Here is a 15,980-nt window from a genome sequence, read left to right on the forward strand (position 1 = left end):
CCCACCTTTTTCTTCATCTATATCTTCATTTTCTACCAAAACATTCCCATCACAAATTGCTGCATGGGTAAAAATTATTTCTACTTATCTGTTATATAGCAGGAGAGGTACAAGGTAATTCTCCATAATGTGGTGTCACACTAGAAACTGACGAGTATAAAACACTGCAGCTAAGGCTCCAACAGTAGACCTGGTAGTACAGAGGTCACACGACATATCTTTGCTCTCTGCTGCAGTTCTGAATGACAGCTATCATTCTGGTTTATAGTATATTATTTATGATGTTTGGTATAGTATTTATGATATATATAATAGTATTTATGATGTACAGTACAGTATGTAGTATTAATAGTATAGTCTTCATGAGTAATAGTACAGTATTTATTATGTATAGTACAATACTTATGATGTATAGTATTTATGATGCGTAGTACAGATTGTATTTTTATAGTACAGTATTTGATATATAGTATAGTATTTATGATGTATAATATGTATGATTTATAGTACAGTATTTATGGTATATATTATATTATTTATGTATAATGCAGTATCTATGTGTATATTTTAGTATTTATGATGTATAGTATACTCTTTTTGAGGTATAGTACAGTATGTATGATGTATAGTATAGTATTTATGATGTGTAGTAGAGATTGTATGATTTATTGTACAGTATTTATGATGTATAGTACAGTATTTATGATGTATAGTACATTATTTATGATTTATAGTTTAGTATTTATGGTATATATTATAGTATTTATTATGTATAATACAGTATTTGTGATGTATATTATAGTATTTATGATGTATAGTACATTATTTATGATTTATAGTATAGTATTTAAGATGTATAGTACAGTATTTATGATGTATAGAATAGTATGTATGAAATATAGTATGTTTGATGTATAGTATGCATGATATAGTGCAGTATTTATGATGTACAGTATAGTATTGGGCAGGGTCTGCTCTGGTATGCTGAGTGAACTACAAATGCAATTTGCTCTCCATGATTGAACTGAACAGTGAATGACTAACTCATCTTGTTCTGAATGGGTTTCCTCTGGTACACTGTCAGTCCAGTAATGATGTTCTCCGAGCAATAATGAGAGAACTGACTGCTTTGCTCTGATAGGCTCGTGTCCCAGATGATCACTAGACCAAGGTGAGACAGAAAAAATCTCTCCCAAATCCCAGAGTACAGATGCACAACACTCATCTCAAAACTAACTGTTGTATCTCACTGTGGTTCATTTTAGCTGTTTTGCACTAAACATCTAGCTCCCAATCCCGATTCTGAATATAGGAAAAATTGCATGCACGCACACACACACACACACACACACATATATATATATATATATATATATATATATATATATATATATATATATATATATATATATATATATATATATATAGAGAGAGAGAGAGAGAGAGAGAGAGAGAGAGAGAGAGAGAGACTCATAATGCAGACTCACCTATACACCAGCTGTATTGATTTAGCCCTCAGCAATACTTGGCTGGGGGGAAACATTTTTTCAATATAAAAAGAAATTGCACTTTGTAGTGAGCAACTATTCCTAAAGCAGACATAGATCACTATAGGAGCTCTTTCACCTGCTCAGGGCAACATCAATAAGCCTGGGTCAGTCGGTCACTTTCTCTGAGACGTTTTGTGAATGTTTGCCTTTTGTGTTTCACGGTAGTTACTGCCATGAACAACACAGTATGAAAACACGAGGACTATGCCAAAGGCCAGCGCTCGTACTAAGACAGAAATGACACAAAATACATGCACAGACAATCCCTCCAAACAATACAGAGATTTTACCGGTTCACCATTTATGGTAAAACCTGCTAAAGAAGAGAATGCATGTAAATATAAAACTAATGAGCTATTTTATGCTGCATGTTCGTTACAATACCACGTGTAGTCATATTTTACTGATGTTCAAATCATTACTTGTGGCCAGAAGTGCATTGTGGGTATAATTTGTAGCTCAATGAAGAAGCACCGCATGACCACATCATGCTTAGACCCTGTCAGATGCAGGAACATGTGCGACCAGGTCACTGGCACTCAAACTAACACCTAAATAACAAGCTTCATTTGAAATGAATCCATTAAAACATACACTCATAATTCACACCATAACCTGCACATGCTTTTCTTCTTGGAGCTGTACAAGACTGGGTGCTGTGGAGTTCTGGGGGAGCTGTGCTGTGTAGTGTAGCTTTTAAGCACTAACAAGGAAACACCTTTTGGCTACAGAACACTTTTGAAACGTGCAGTATTTTTAATAAGAAAAGCATCGGATTATTGTTTGGTCATGAGTGATTGTGGTCATGAGTTGTTAGGTCCTAGCAAAGCTGTGGCCCATTTCCGTTCTGCCCCCTCTGCTCATCACACTGGCCTGTTCGGCCCTGTAACGAGCAGCCCACTGCAAACACACACTGTGGCGGCCTGTGACAGCATCTGCGCAACAGCTCAGAAGGTTCTCATGTTCGGTTAAGATTAAAAGAATCCGTCTCCCCACATGCAGGGAAAGGAGGTCCTCTGGCTAAACAACTGCACACATGAATGTTTCAGTCAGAGAGCGAGTGAGAACAGAGTCAGAGACGAGTCCCAGGAGGAACAGCTGTCAGGAGCTCACCACCTGGCTGGGAAGAAGCTCCTGTTTGCTTGGCATGCAGGGATCTGGGAAAAAAATGAACGCCAAGGCTGTCAATCAAAACAGCAGATGTAAGAGTACTGAAGGTTCAGCATGGCTGGTTTGCTCTGGGTTGGAGGAAAGTGCTGCTGGAATGTTTTTTTAAAAAGTAACAACAAACCAGTGAAGGAGCACAGTCAGCCTGTCCTGTGTCGTGGTCGCGCACCGTGAAATCTAAACTGTCATGACATGGCCATTAAAGTCTGTGTGGCTGTGTTGGGTGAACCACAGTATTAGTGACAGGAAGTGTCTGCAGCCTGTCCCTAGGTGTTCTGAGAGAGCTGTCTTCATCCCCCATGCGTCTCCTCTACACACCTGCAGATCACTGTGTCTCTGCACATTCCCCGCTGGGCCAGAGTCTCTCGTGGGGGGTGCCAACCCTGTACCCCCCCACACCAATCATGGGCCACCAAGGCGATCTGACACTGGGACACAAGCAGAGCTCCGTGGAGACATCGTGTAACAACAGGCAGCGTTGGCTATTCTGCAGGTGTGTCCAGCCTCAGCCGTGCTCTGGTCTTTGTCAGGAGAGTACCAGCAAGGCCTGGAGACACTGCAGTAGAGTCCTGCTCTGTCCAGTGTCTAAAGGGTCCACAAAGAAAATATGAATCTGCATGCTGCACTCAAGGAACATCTAATCTAAACACAGACACAAAAATGTCTTATGAAACCTAATAACTTCTACAGTCTCTACGAGACACTATGTCTCATGTATGGATCTACTGAAAGGTAGTTATTGTGCACTATATTTGCCCAGGATATAACACCTGCCTAAAATAAGATGTAATGAAATTTAATAAATCAGCCGGGCTATGGTAGACTCCAGCCTCCACTGGGAGTAAAGCTCATGATATCTTTAATGCTTTTGCCAAAAGTTTTAGTCAAAACTAATGAAATGGCTACTGGCTACCAATAAAGAGGGCTTGTAAGTGGAGGGAAATTACCGCAAAGACTAATTAACAAGGTTTCCATATACATAAGAAAGGGATTGAGCCTAGCAATCTCTATGTGAAGATGTGGATATTACAAAACATGTAGATTACTAGATGTGGAGATTACTAGACATGTAATTACTAGATGTGGCGATTACTAGACATGTAGATTACTAGGTGTGGAGATTACTAGATATGTGGATTACTAAATGTGGAGATTACTAGATGTGGAGATTACTAGACATGTAGATTACTAGATGTGGAGATTACTAGACATGTAGATTACTAGATGTGGAGATTACTAGATATGTGGATTACTAGATATGTATATTACTAGATGTGGAGATTACTAGATATTTAGATTACTAGACATGTAGATTACTATATGTGGAGATTACTAGATATGTAGATTACTAGACGTGGAGATTACTAGATATGTAGATTACTAGATGTGGAGATTACTAGACATGTAGATTACTAGATGTGGGGATTACTAGATATGTAGATTACTAGATGTGGAGATTACTACACATGTAGATTACTAGATGTGGAGATTACTAGATATGTAGATTACTAGGTGTGGAGATGACTTGATATGTGGATTACTAGATATGTATATTACTAGATGTGGAGATTACTAGATATGTAGATTACTAGACGTGGAGATTACTAGATATGTATATTACTAGATGTGGAGATTACTAGATATGTAGATTACTAGACATGTATATTACTATATGTGGAGATTACTAGATATGTAGATTACTAGACGTGGAGATTACTAGATACGGAGATTACTAGATGTGGAGATTAATAGATAAATAGATTACTAGATGTGGAGATTACTAGATATGTAGATTACTAGATATGGAGATTACTAGACATGTATATTACTAGATGTGGAGATTACTAGATATGTAGATTACTAGACATGTATATTACTATATGTGGAGATTACTAGATATGTAGATTACTAGACATGTATATTACTATATGTGGAGATTACTAGATATGTAGATTACTAGACGTGGAGATTACTAGATACGGAGATTACTAGATGTGGAGATTAATAGATAAGTAGATTACTAGATGTGGAGATTACTAGATATGTAGATTACTAGATGTGGAGATTACTAGACATGTAGATTTCTAGATGTGGAGATTACTAGACATGTAGATTACTAGATGTGGAGATTACTAGATGTGGAGGTTTACACTCACTCAGCTGAGCTAGTACAACTGCAAAAACAGCTTCATTTGAGACTCAGTCAATGAGAGCACTGCCTGGGATATCGCTGCATGAGTCCCAGCCAATGAGAGCACTGCCTGGGATATCGTTGCATGAGTCCCAGCCAATGAGAGCACTGCCTGGGATATCGCTGCATGAGTCCTAGCCAGTGAGAGCACTGCCTGGGATATCGTTGCATGAGTCCCAGCCAATGAGAGCACTGCCAGGGATGTCGCTGCATGAGTCCCAGCCAATGAGAACACTGCCTGGGATATCGCTGCATGAGTCACAGCCAATGAGAGCACTGCTTGGGATATCGTTGCATGAGTCCCAGCCAATGAGAGCACTGCTTGGGATATCGCTGCAGGAGTCCCAGCCAATGAGAGCATTTCCTGGGATATCGCTGTATGAGTCTCACATCAAATAAAGGGGAAATCCCTTCAGCAAAAATGGTAAACAAAAAGATTAAAAAACAAACATTCAAAAGGTTAAATCATGTAATTTGCACAAGATGATTAGTGGAACTACTCTATCAATTAAAAGATTGCAAGTGCAGGACATTTAATTCACTAGAATAGATGCATTTACAAAGATTCTTTGAAATCATTGAATAAGACACACTTAGGACAGACGGAACTGAGTAACACCCTGGCCTGGGCTTGCGTGCGGACAGTAATTCAACAGGTGAAGTCTCAGTGGACTTCACAGGAAATCAATTGCCATGAGATCCTCCATGTATGATATACATTTGTGTCCAACAAAAGAGCCTAAATGTTCAGATACATGGACACAGACAGACAGAATGACCATGCTGTTTACCATGCTGGTGTTGGGGAGATATCTGCTCCACCTGTTATAAATGCTCCACATTGAGAAAATTGTGAGTTTAACAACAGAGGGGAGACCTTTCGAATGTGCTTCAAGATTTGCTGTTTGGAGAGGCAATGTCCTCCACTAGAATCAGAGAAACCAACACCTGAGATCCCATCAGGAACTGAGCAGGCGTCATGCTTCCCCAAGCACCAAGCGGCAAGCAAAAGTGGTGTGTTCCAACACGAAAGGGCTCTGAGACCACAACAATAGAACCTGGCTTTCATAAAATGCCACTCAAAAAAGGTGCTCTTCCTCTTCTGGGAGGCCCACAGTGTCTTCAGCCTAACATATCCATGGTTACCACAGAAACAGGTGACTCATCTGCAGGTTGACTTAGTGTCAGGGGCCACGGTGGCACGCCCCCCCTTCCACACACACACACCCACACCCACGCACCAGCGCAGGTCGCTCTCATGCACACAATTGGTGAATGTTTTTTTGGGATAGAGTGCTATCAATCTCCTCCCTACTGTCAGAGTAAGGCCTCTCTGTTTACAGAAGCCAATATGAGAGGGTTGGTTCAGTTTACCTACACACACTAATTACATGTTTAAAGCAGTGTATTTAAAACCAAATATCTATAGTAATGCCTCAAGTTTAGGGTAATTGCCTGGACCTAATATGAATAATACACATATCTTTATGTTAGGTTTTTCAGTACTGAGGTCAAGGTTCAATAAGATTTTTTATATATGGTTAAAAAATTTACTGATTAACTGATTATACAAAACAAAAGATGGCAAAGTAGAATGTCTGTGCAAAAATGCCATCTTATATAACAATGTCATTGAGATAGTACAAAACAGGAAGTGCTTCACCTAAACCCTTTATACAGAACGGGACCCCAAAGAGAAGACAGTGTTGTATTAATGCTACAGTGTAACAGTACGACCCCTCCTCCCAGACGTCTCCCTGTGGGTGTGTGTGTATCGCCACCTCCCCCATGTATCACACTTGTTCCTTGTTTTCTGTCGTTATTGTGGGTGTATTTAAGGTCTTGTTTAATCGTTGGCGTTTGTTCTGATTAACCTTACCTTATCCTGTGAGCTATGTTGTCTTTGTTTAGTGTAAATAAACATCATTTTGTTTTACACGGCTTGTTCCTGCATCGTGCCTGGTTTCCTCGCGTTACATACAGTAGTTTAATTGTCAATGCACTGTCTAAAATGCTTTCTTTTTCTCTCTTTTTTTGACACTGTGGAAATTCTCTCTCTCTTCCTGACCTGATCCCTTCTCTCAGTGATTATTATCAAATGGTAATGATCCCTCTCTTCCTGATTAACTGCCCACGCTTAGAATGGCGGTGTGTTTCTCATTCCCTAGGAGAGAGGTTCTCGACTCACCTCATGATCCCTGCCTCAGCACCAATACCTGTGACGCAGGTGTCCTTCTGAGCCCAGGATGCATTAACCCCTCGAGGGCCTGCTTGTGAGCCCAGTGATGAGGCACGTGCGCTTTCGCTGGGCCTTAGAAACACCATCCATTACTCTGGTCTGTGGACTAATGTCAGCCATTTTCCAGTGCAAAGGAACCCCAGCAGATAATGTTTGGGTAGGTTTCTGCCACTGTTGCTATTTTCACTGCCACTGTTGCTATTTTGCTCTTCTCAGGGCCGTTACCACACTGTCACATGTCCCTTTGCTACATTAGGACTGTACTGGGTTGTTTACGCGATCATAGTGCCGATTGCTTGCTCCTCCGTACCACTGGGAGCTGTGCAGCAGGTGTGTAGAGACACCACGCAACTATGGAGCTCCTTCAGCAAGCCAATCAGAACATTAACGAGATCACTTGACATTTGTTTGGATAATTGGAGCAGACTTGCATATCTTTGGAGAGAAATGTGAAACGACTCTCCAAGCTCACTGGAGCATGCCTGCTTAGGAAAGCTATCTCTGACAAACACCTTGGCTTCTGATCAGTGGGTTCTGCTGTGTTTCTGCTGACACTTCATGCTACACACAAGCTGAGTATGGCTGTGAATGTTTAAGCATTTACAGAAGGAAGCCACCCCCCGCCTACACACACCCCAACCCCAAACGTATTCTAATCAGTGCTCATAGCTGTGATTCCCAGTAGGCATCCCAAGATCTTTCTGTACTGAACCTGACAGTCAATCTTTCTAATTGGAGTGGAATATGTTAGGCTCCAGTTTGCACTGAAGCCATTCAAAGGGTACTTAAGGTGTTTGAATTAAACACTCTTTTGCTACACACACTCACACAAACAATGCACGCATTTAGTGGATGTCAGAAGAGACCAGGCACACACCTTTTCCATCGCTTTGGGAGTGATGTGTGATGTGTGATTTGTAAAGACACGAGGCTGCTCTCAGAAGCATGGCACTCACCACAGAACACGCTGTCCATCGTTTACCTTCGTACTTGATCTATCATCTACCAGCACACACACACACACACACACACACACACACCTGGCCACAACCACCTTCAGAATGCAATAGGTCTTGGCATAGAACCGATGGCGGACAGACAGAGCCTGACGAGGGAGGGAGAGAGGGAGAGAGGGAAAGAGGGAGGGAGAGAGGGAGGGAGAGAGTGAGAGAGCATCAGTGTTGTTATCACTTCACTGAATCTCAGCTTGGGTGGAAATGCACTGAAGTAGATGAGTGGATATGTTCCTCTCTCTCTCTCTCTCTCTCTCTCTCTCTCTCTCTCTCTCTCTCTCTCTCTCTCTCTCTCTCTCTCCACATTCCCTCTAGAATAAGCCACGAACACTGAATACCAATCACATTGTGGATTTACACTGAATCCTCAAGTGTGTCTCCCGCAGTACAAACAATCAACTCCAGCCTGGGCTGCACTGCTGGACAGAGATGACAGCAGTTGAACTGAGGGCTCCACGGTTCTAATCCACACTCATGAGATGGCGCGTGTGTGTGAACATCACTGTGTAATGTACAAGTGTGCTTAAGTCTCTTGTGCCTGCCAACACCCCCCCCCCCCCATCCTGAGATTACCAGGGATATTGGAGAAATTGGAAGAATTATTACAGAAATTCTATCTGTCCACGCTGATAAAATAAGATCACTTTTGCACAATGGAGCTTACACTGAATCTGTGTTACTACGAAGAAAATTCTAACAGATTAAAACAAACAGATGAATAGACCGTTACTTTTATATTACTGAACAGCCCACACAGAGCAGGTATCGTTTCCTTTCTTCTCTGACGGAAAGCGGTGCGTAAACTGCCAAGTTCAGATACTGTGGTTCCCAACTTTAGCGTCGCCTGCGCGTACTCCTTCGCGCGCACCTGGAGACGTGCGTGTCTCGTGCCTAAACATTCCGATGCTGCAGGTCGCAGCGCAGCCTCCCTGCACGTGACGGCTGCCTGTGACACTCTCCCCGTGTAACGCCACGGCGAGCCTACCTGTCGTAACTCCACCGACTGTATGACATGCTCTTGTTAGCGCTCACGCCATCCATGCTCTCCGACGGACGCAGCTTCGCGTGCTCACGCGGACAGCACTCCTGGGACGTTCGCAGCTGACCAGGTCCGTCGCGAGGCGCTCGATCGCCGCTTGTCGCACGTTCCCGGTGCCGCGCGGAGTAGATGCGCTGCAGTCTGCACGGATGGAGGTTTGTGTATGGACCGTACCACTGGGACAGGGGGAAGCGTTCAGCATCACACAGGACCCGTCCGTCAGACATTTCCCCGTTTATTTGCCCTGATCGTATTTATGATTATTCAGGTGTGTTTATGTATCTTTAGAAGCTGAGAAGTAATTTACCAACGTAATCTCCCGTAATTTCTGATTTACACAGTTGCATGCTCACTTTGTAATGTTATGATATTTCTGTAATAATAAGGAAAGACAAATACCTTTGGCCAAACTCATTCTGATCATTTACATTGTATACAAATGATCCAATTTAGGACAAGACCTTCTGAAATATTTGAATTAGGTTGAATTAGGTGAGTGTTTTATGCTCTCAGTTTGTAACAAACTAACACTCTCTAATATTAAACCAATGAATATTACTGGTTAGTTTCATAATTACTGGACCATAATAATATTAAAAACAAGATATTAAGACACTGTTACATGTACTGCAGGTAAGACATGCTTAATGAGGCACAGATAGTCCTAACTTGGCCCCGAACCTACGCCAAGGCAACACTTTCCAGAGCGTTTCCGGACCAGAGACATGTGCCAAAATGCAAATAGACATCCATCAATAGTGAGCGAGTGGGAAGGAGGGTAAGTGAAGGGATCTCCTCAGCAGACTGCCTCTGTTCTCCAGCCCCGGCAACAGTGCAGGAAGTGACAGCACGGGAGGGATTTGGCTCGTCCCCAGAAGCTGCAGCGTCCAACCGGAGCTCAATTAACAAAGACACTGACTCAGTGGCAAGCAGTAAGACTGAGAGAGGTAGGAGCTGGGTATAACACAGGAGCCATACACGCATGACACTGTGTTAGTGGAGAGAGAGGGGGGGGGGGAGAGAGGGGGAGAGAGAGAGAGAGGGAGACAGAGAGAGAGAGAGAGGGAGGGAGAGAGAGACAGAGTGAGGGAGAGAGAGAGGGAGAGGGGGAGAGAGAGAGAGGCAGAGAAAGAGAGAGTAAGAGAGAGAGAGAGAGGGAGAGAGAGAGGGGGAGACAGAGAGAGAGAGGGAGAGGGGGAGAGAGGGAGAGAGAGAGAGAGAGAGAGGGAGAGAGAGACAGTGAGGGAGAGAGAGAGGGAGAGGGGGAGAGAAAGAGAGGGAGAGAGAGAGAGAGAGAGAGAGAGAGAGAGAGGGAGAGAGGGGGGGAGAGAGAGAGAGAGAGAGAGGGAGGGAGGGAGAGAGAGACAGAGTGAGGGAGAGGGAGAGGGGGAAAGAAAGAGAGAGAGAGAGAGACAAAGAGAGAGAGAGAGAGAGAGAGGGAGAGAGAGAGGGGGGGAGAGACAAAGAGAGAGAGAGAGAGAGAGAGAGAGAGAGAGAGGGAGAGAGAGGGGGGGGAAGATTCTCATATAGGTAACAAAAGTGACTCCCTTCTGAATTCTAAAATGGCCCATCTTTTGGGATGGTAATTTTGGATCTGTATACTTCACCGTCCATGGTACAAGGATAAAAGGGTCTCTGTCATTCTTACAGACCCCACCCTGCTTCACTGGGCTGTGGTTGAGGGGTGGGGTTACTGCGTCCCCTAACACAGGACAGCGTGCACTGGGCAGCTACCGTGAAAGACCCGATCAGGACAAGCCTTTTTACGCACAGAGCAAGGATTCCTCACACACACACAGTTACATTAGCACTGGATGCATCAAAACACACATCTACTAATTTTCATGTGTTATTTGCAGCATTCCTGTGTGTCCTCTGTGCACACAACACTGCATACATGTGCACATGCACTGGTGTCCATGCACCTGCATGCCTTGCGCAACACAAGGACAGTACTGAAATGAGCAGTATTTATCAGTACTTATCAGTGCTGTTAGTCCATTGAGCCACAGTGAGTCAGCAAGCACATGCTGGACAGTCCATGGCAGACGGATAATTACAGCTTCATACGAGTGATGAAACTTGCAGACCGAAGGGCCCGATGAGACCTATATCACCATGACCTGTAATGAGTTATTGATCCATTATCGGCCCTAAAGCGTATAACAGCATGTGTCACCTGGCTCGATGTAGCCCCAAGCTGCCTGTACTGCTCATTCTAACATGATGAAAAATTGAGAGGTTTTGGTTTCTGCTAAACAGCTCAATTAAACCATAACGTAGAGAAGGTTTCCTCCACAAGAGAAATGGTCGTTATTGCTACAGCACAACATCCCAATATTGCACTGAACCGATGCCAGTGTTTTGCTCCGTGTACATGTAATCATGTTTTGAGCTTTCCACTTGCTCTAGTTTACTGACTCAGATTCAGTAATACGCAGGGACGCTCGCTTAACACGTCAATCAAAATAGCTGACGTGAAAATACCAAACTCACAGAAAGATCAGGCGGGTCAAAGTCAGAGCAAACACTGCCATCCCCGTGGAAGACAGCAGGCGGAGACACGTCCAGTCCTGGCCAATCACAAATCTGCTGTCCCCTGGGAAGACTGTCCGAGCTTTCAAAAAAAAAAAAAAAAAGCTGTACAAATAGCGACAAATGGTTTGATTAAGGGGATTATTACCTTTGAGGTTGGGTGTGAGTTATTGTATTTCAGAGGTTTCGATTGTGCTTCCTTGCACTGCAACAAATGCAAGTTTATCGTCAGTTGTTCAACAGGAATGTGCTGCCGAGGCCGCAGAGGGTAGACAGAAAAACAGCAGGTCTCGGGCACTCTGGGTTCTCCTTCTGCAGGACCAACCTACTGTTGATCTTGATTTATGAGTCTCTTACAGGGCACTATGGCAACCTTGCAGCCTCTTGATGGCGCTAATGTCTTATATAAATAACAGACGCGACTTGAGCACCTGTCAGAAACATGACCTGCTGCTGTAGAAAATTAAAATGAAAATTAAGCCCCTTCCATGTTCAAAATAATAATAATCACATTCAATGTTCAGACAGACTAAGTCCTATGCATTTGTACTTCATATAAGTTCCATCAGTCAGTTAAGACAAAGCGTTATGTCTCACGAGTGGTTTAATCGATTTTATTATAGCACCAGAAGCTATACAAGGGCTGGGAACAGATGCAAGCAGAAAAACACCATATGGATTAGATGTACACAAACTCTGCTGGATAAAAACGTGTCGGGTCCTACGCTGGTTCCGCCCTTCGTCACTGAGCTCGTACTCTCATCAGCCCCAAGACAACACAGCACTGCCACCGATGTGCACTGGCGACAGCTGCCCCTTTCTTCTGATCTGAGGTCAGTTCTGTGGTTCCTCGGGTAACAGTTTAGAATGTGACTCGAATGAGGAGAATTGGTCTAAGTTCAGTGTAAAAGGACAACTTGACACCGTGGGCGGATCAGGTGCGTCTAACACTCTCTGGGTGGCACAAGTGGACAGTGGAGTAAAGGGACAGTAGGATGACGCTTCCTGACCACAGTTCAACAAAGGCTGGCCTTCAGTCTGCTCTAGTTTTCAGTTAAATCCAAACTGAGAGAATGAAACACTCCTCTATACATATACACAGTGGTGCTGAGGGCAATTTCACTTACAAACATAGAAAAATACTCGTTAACTAGTCAGATAAGAAAATAATGTATAAAAGCATATAGTAAAAACATTTAATCATGTCCGTTCAAAGGATCACTCCATCTTTTGTCTTATAATACATGATGATAAAACACAAAAACTAAAAGTTTATTTGTATTCCTCATACAGAAATACTCACATGGAAGATAAAAAGAAAGATGAAACAAACCACATTAAAATAAAACAAAAACAAACCAAACAAACAAAAATATATAGATGACATGTCGCCATAGTGACAAACCCTTAGGATATGATGTCTGGAGGAAAATGGTCACCTGTACGATGAGTGTCCAGTGAGACACAGAGCTGGGGCAGTGTGAACGTCACACGCGTCTCGTGATCTTCTCAGTGACAGACCATGCACACGGTTCACACACCAACTGCTAGTGCACAGCTCACACACACCTCATGGAAACAGACTGCCATGTTTCACCTGCGTGAGTAAAAGGATGACACACAGTTGTGTGTTTTGCACACGTGGTTTGTACACACGGTTAGACAGTGATATCAGCAGTTTTGTGTTCCCCATAAAAACGTTTCCACAAACTGTTTCAACCAAGCAGTTCAAAAAAACAAAACAAACAAACAAACAAACAAAAAAAACAGCTATATTATCCAAACTAACACCAATCTAAGAGACACAAAACAGACTGCTATTAGTGTAACACTGAGTGAGAAAGTAAGGCCTGAAAAATGATGCTGTTATTTTAGATATGGCGTCTCTGGGACATTTCCACAGCCAGGGTTCTGGTTAGTGGTGGCCTTTCTGGAGGTGTCTGGTTCAGAAGCCAAGGTGTGTTGTGCACTGGTGTTGATGCAGGAACATCAAAGGAACACAGAAAGAATTCTGCGTCCTGGGCAACCTGAGTAGGAGACGCTCTGTAGATGTCTCAACAGAGGCAAAGACACATGGAACAAGCCCCCGACAACATGTAGCAAATGCATTAAATGTCTTTCTGGGACTGAAAGAATTCAAACTGGAATTTCACCAGAAGCATGACAGACTGACAGAACATGGCGTTTCAAACTGACCTGGCCAAACTCGGCATGAGTTTACACATTCGTTTCAGTGCTGATGAGGCGTAACAGATGACAGAAGGTTAAGGGCTATCTATGTACATTACATATTCAAACACGTTGCTTTAATGCATGTCAATCTTATGAACGGCACACTGTCTGTGGCAACTGAGTTATGTCATTATAAAGGCATTTTCCACGCACGCAAAGTTTCATTTGATGTACAGTAGTTGAAGGACAGAAATGGCACGCCACACGTATAACTTCAGAGGATTGTGTCACATTAAAAAGAGACCAAAAGCCTTCATCAAGAAAAAAGAAAAATTTTAGCCAATTTTTTAGCCACTTTATCACCTCAAAAAAGGTTACTATAAGGCAACAAAATCTAAAATCCTTCAAAATACAAAAAAAAAAGATTTTTTTTTAGCACACCTTCAGGAACGGATGTTTAGTGTTGGAGCATGAGCGTCGCTTTCTTTTTGCGATTAAAAGGTCATGTTGATGTCAGTACACTAACTGCAGTTAGAATGGTGAGTTCAGTCAGGTGTTTTTATTTACTTATTTATTTCCGATTGGTTCTTCTATTAGTGAAGTCCCAGAGGTCCAGGAGACCCCTGAGAAGTCGGGGAGAGAGACTGCTCTGGTTTGATTTGTTGTTGTTTTCTGTCTGGAGACATGCGCATGTAGAAAGGCAGCGGTTCATCCACACAGGATGTGATGTCAGAAGGCAGGGTGGAGGGGTTGGGACTGGTGATAGCAGCTGGGTGAGAGGCAGCTGTGAGAGGCCAATCAGACAATCACGCAGTGGCAGCCAATCTTGTCCTTCTCCTTGCGCGTGGGCTCTGGTGAAGGCGGACACTCCTGCTCCTGGAACTTCCTGTTAGGGTTGATCACAGATGTTACCGACGTGCATGTTAACACTGACAACACTTACTCACAAAGGGCCAGAGTTCTGTCCCTGTCACACTCACAGACCGGAGCGTCCCCTGTTTCCTTGGCTACCTAAACCACTTCCTTGTTTTCCTGCTGTCGTCTGTTTCTATGGTTTCCTGTCTCCTCCCCTTTAGCTCCAGCTGTTCCTCATTGGTCCTTCGTTAGCATTTCTACTTAAACCTTGTTCCCTCGTCTCATATTTGCTGGCCTCTCTCGCTCTCTCTCTCTCTCTCTCTCTCTCTCTCTCTCTCTCTCTCTCTCTCTCGCTCTCTCTCTCTCTCTCTCTCTCTCTCTCTCTCTCTCTCTCTCTCTCTCCCAGTTTCTCTCTGCGCGCTTGTCTAAGTTCCTATCCCTGCTTGTATTCACCAGTGTTCTCATTCCTCATCCACTGTTCTCCTGTCACACCGGTTCCATTTAGATTTCACTTGCCAGTCATTTCCCTCGCCACCAGCCTTTTCTGGTGTCGTTTGTCTAGCTGTAGTATCCCGGTTCTTTACTTCCCATTCCTTATTATTTTCCTTCCCTGGTCATCCTAGATTTATACGTCATCCCCTGGATTTAGCTTCCTTAGTTGCCTAGCTATCGTCCTTGCCCAGTTATTCTGTTAGTCTTCTCTTTGTTCCTTTGTTCTATTTTGTGTTGTGTTTCTGTGGTTGCTTTGTTTCTGATATTAAACTTGTTATTCATTTATTCTGTCCTGTCTGTTCATTTCGTTATTCTCAGTATGGCTTCCCTAGTCGATGAGTCAGTCCACTCTCGCGTGTTGTGTTTGCCCTCAACCTCCAATTCTTTACAGTCCCTTATACAAGCACCCGCATTCCCTGGACTTCCCACAAAGTTTTAACAGCCAACAACGAAGCCAGATGATCCAGACCCCATGACCTCATTACAAACTTCCCTCCAAAGCAGCAGAAGAGAGGTCAAGCAGTGAAATACGTCAGCGTATCAGTGTAACTCTGGGTTTGCTGCCTCCTGCTGGTGATATTAGGGAATGAGCACAGAGTAAGTAGTCAGGATCTGACACGGATCAGTTGGGTCTGACCCACCTAATGACACGGACCAGTTCGTGAAAGGCCTGATCTACGTTCATGCGGATCTTGGCTGATGCCTCCATGTATGTGACCTTCAGCTG

General features: G+C 43.3%; 2 protein-coding genes across 5 annotated transcripts in view; both read right to left on the reverse strand.

The window, feature by feature from the left end:
• tub (TUB bipartite transcription factor) overlaps positions 1-9,306 on the reverse strand; it is a 56,375-nt gene extending 47,069 nt beyond the window's left edge. For all 4 annotated transcript variants that reach the window (XM_027007448.2, XM_027007446.2, XM_027007445.2 and 1 more), the window contains exon 1: positions 9,146-9,306. In XM_027007448.2, coding sequence (XP_026863249.1) covers positions 9,146-9,201 — 56 coding nt within the window. In that variant the 5' untranslated portion in view covers positions 9,202-9,306. The remainder of the gene's footprint in view (positions 1-9,145) is intronic.
• Positions 9,307-12,333: 3,027 nt separating this feature from the next.
• rras2 (RAS related 2) overlaps positions 12,334-15,980 on the reverse strand; it is a 22,844-nt gene continuing 19,197 nt past the window's right edge. Inside the window, exons 5-6 of the mRNA XM_027007424.2 lie at positions 15,895-15,980; positions 12,334-14,792 (exon numbers count right to left, since the gene is read on the reverse strand). The exon at positions 15,895-15,980 is cut by the window's right edge and continues 33 nt beyond it. Coding sequence (XP_026863225.1) covers positions 14,705-14,792; positions 15,895-15,980 — 174 coding nt within the window. The 3' untranslated portion in view covers positions 12,334-14,704. The remainder of the gene's footprint in view (positions 14,793-15,894) is intronic.

Source organism: Electrophorus electricus, chromosome 1 (assembly GCF_013358815.1).
Source record: "Electrophorus electricus isolate fEleEle1 chromosome 1, fEleEle1.pri, whole genome shotgun sequence".
Classification (NCBI taxonomy): Eukaryota; Metazoa; Chordata; class Actinopteri; order Gymnotiformes; family Gymnotidae; genus Electrophorus; species Electrophorus electricus.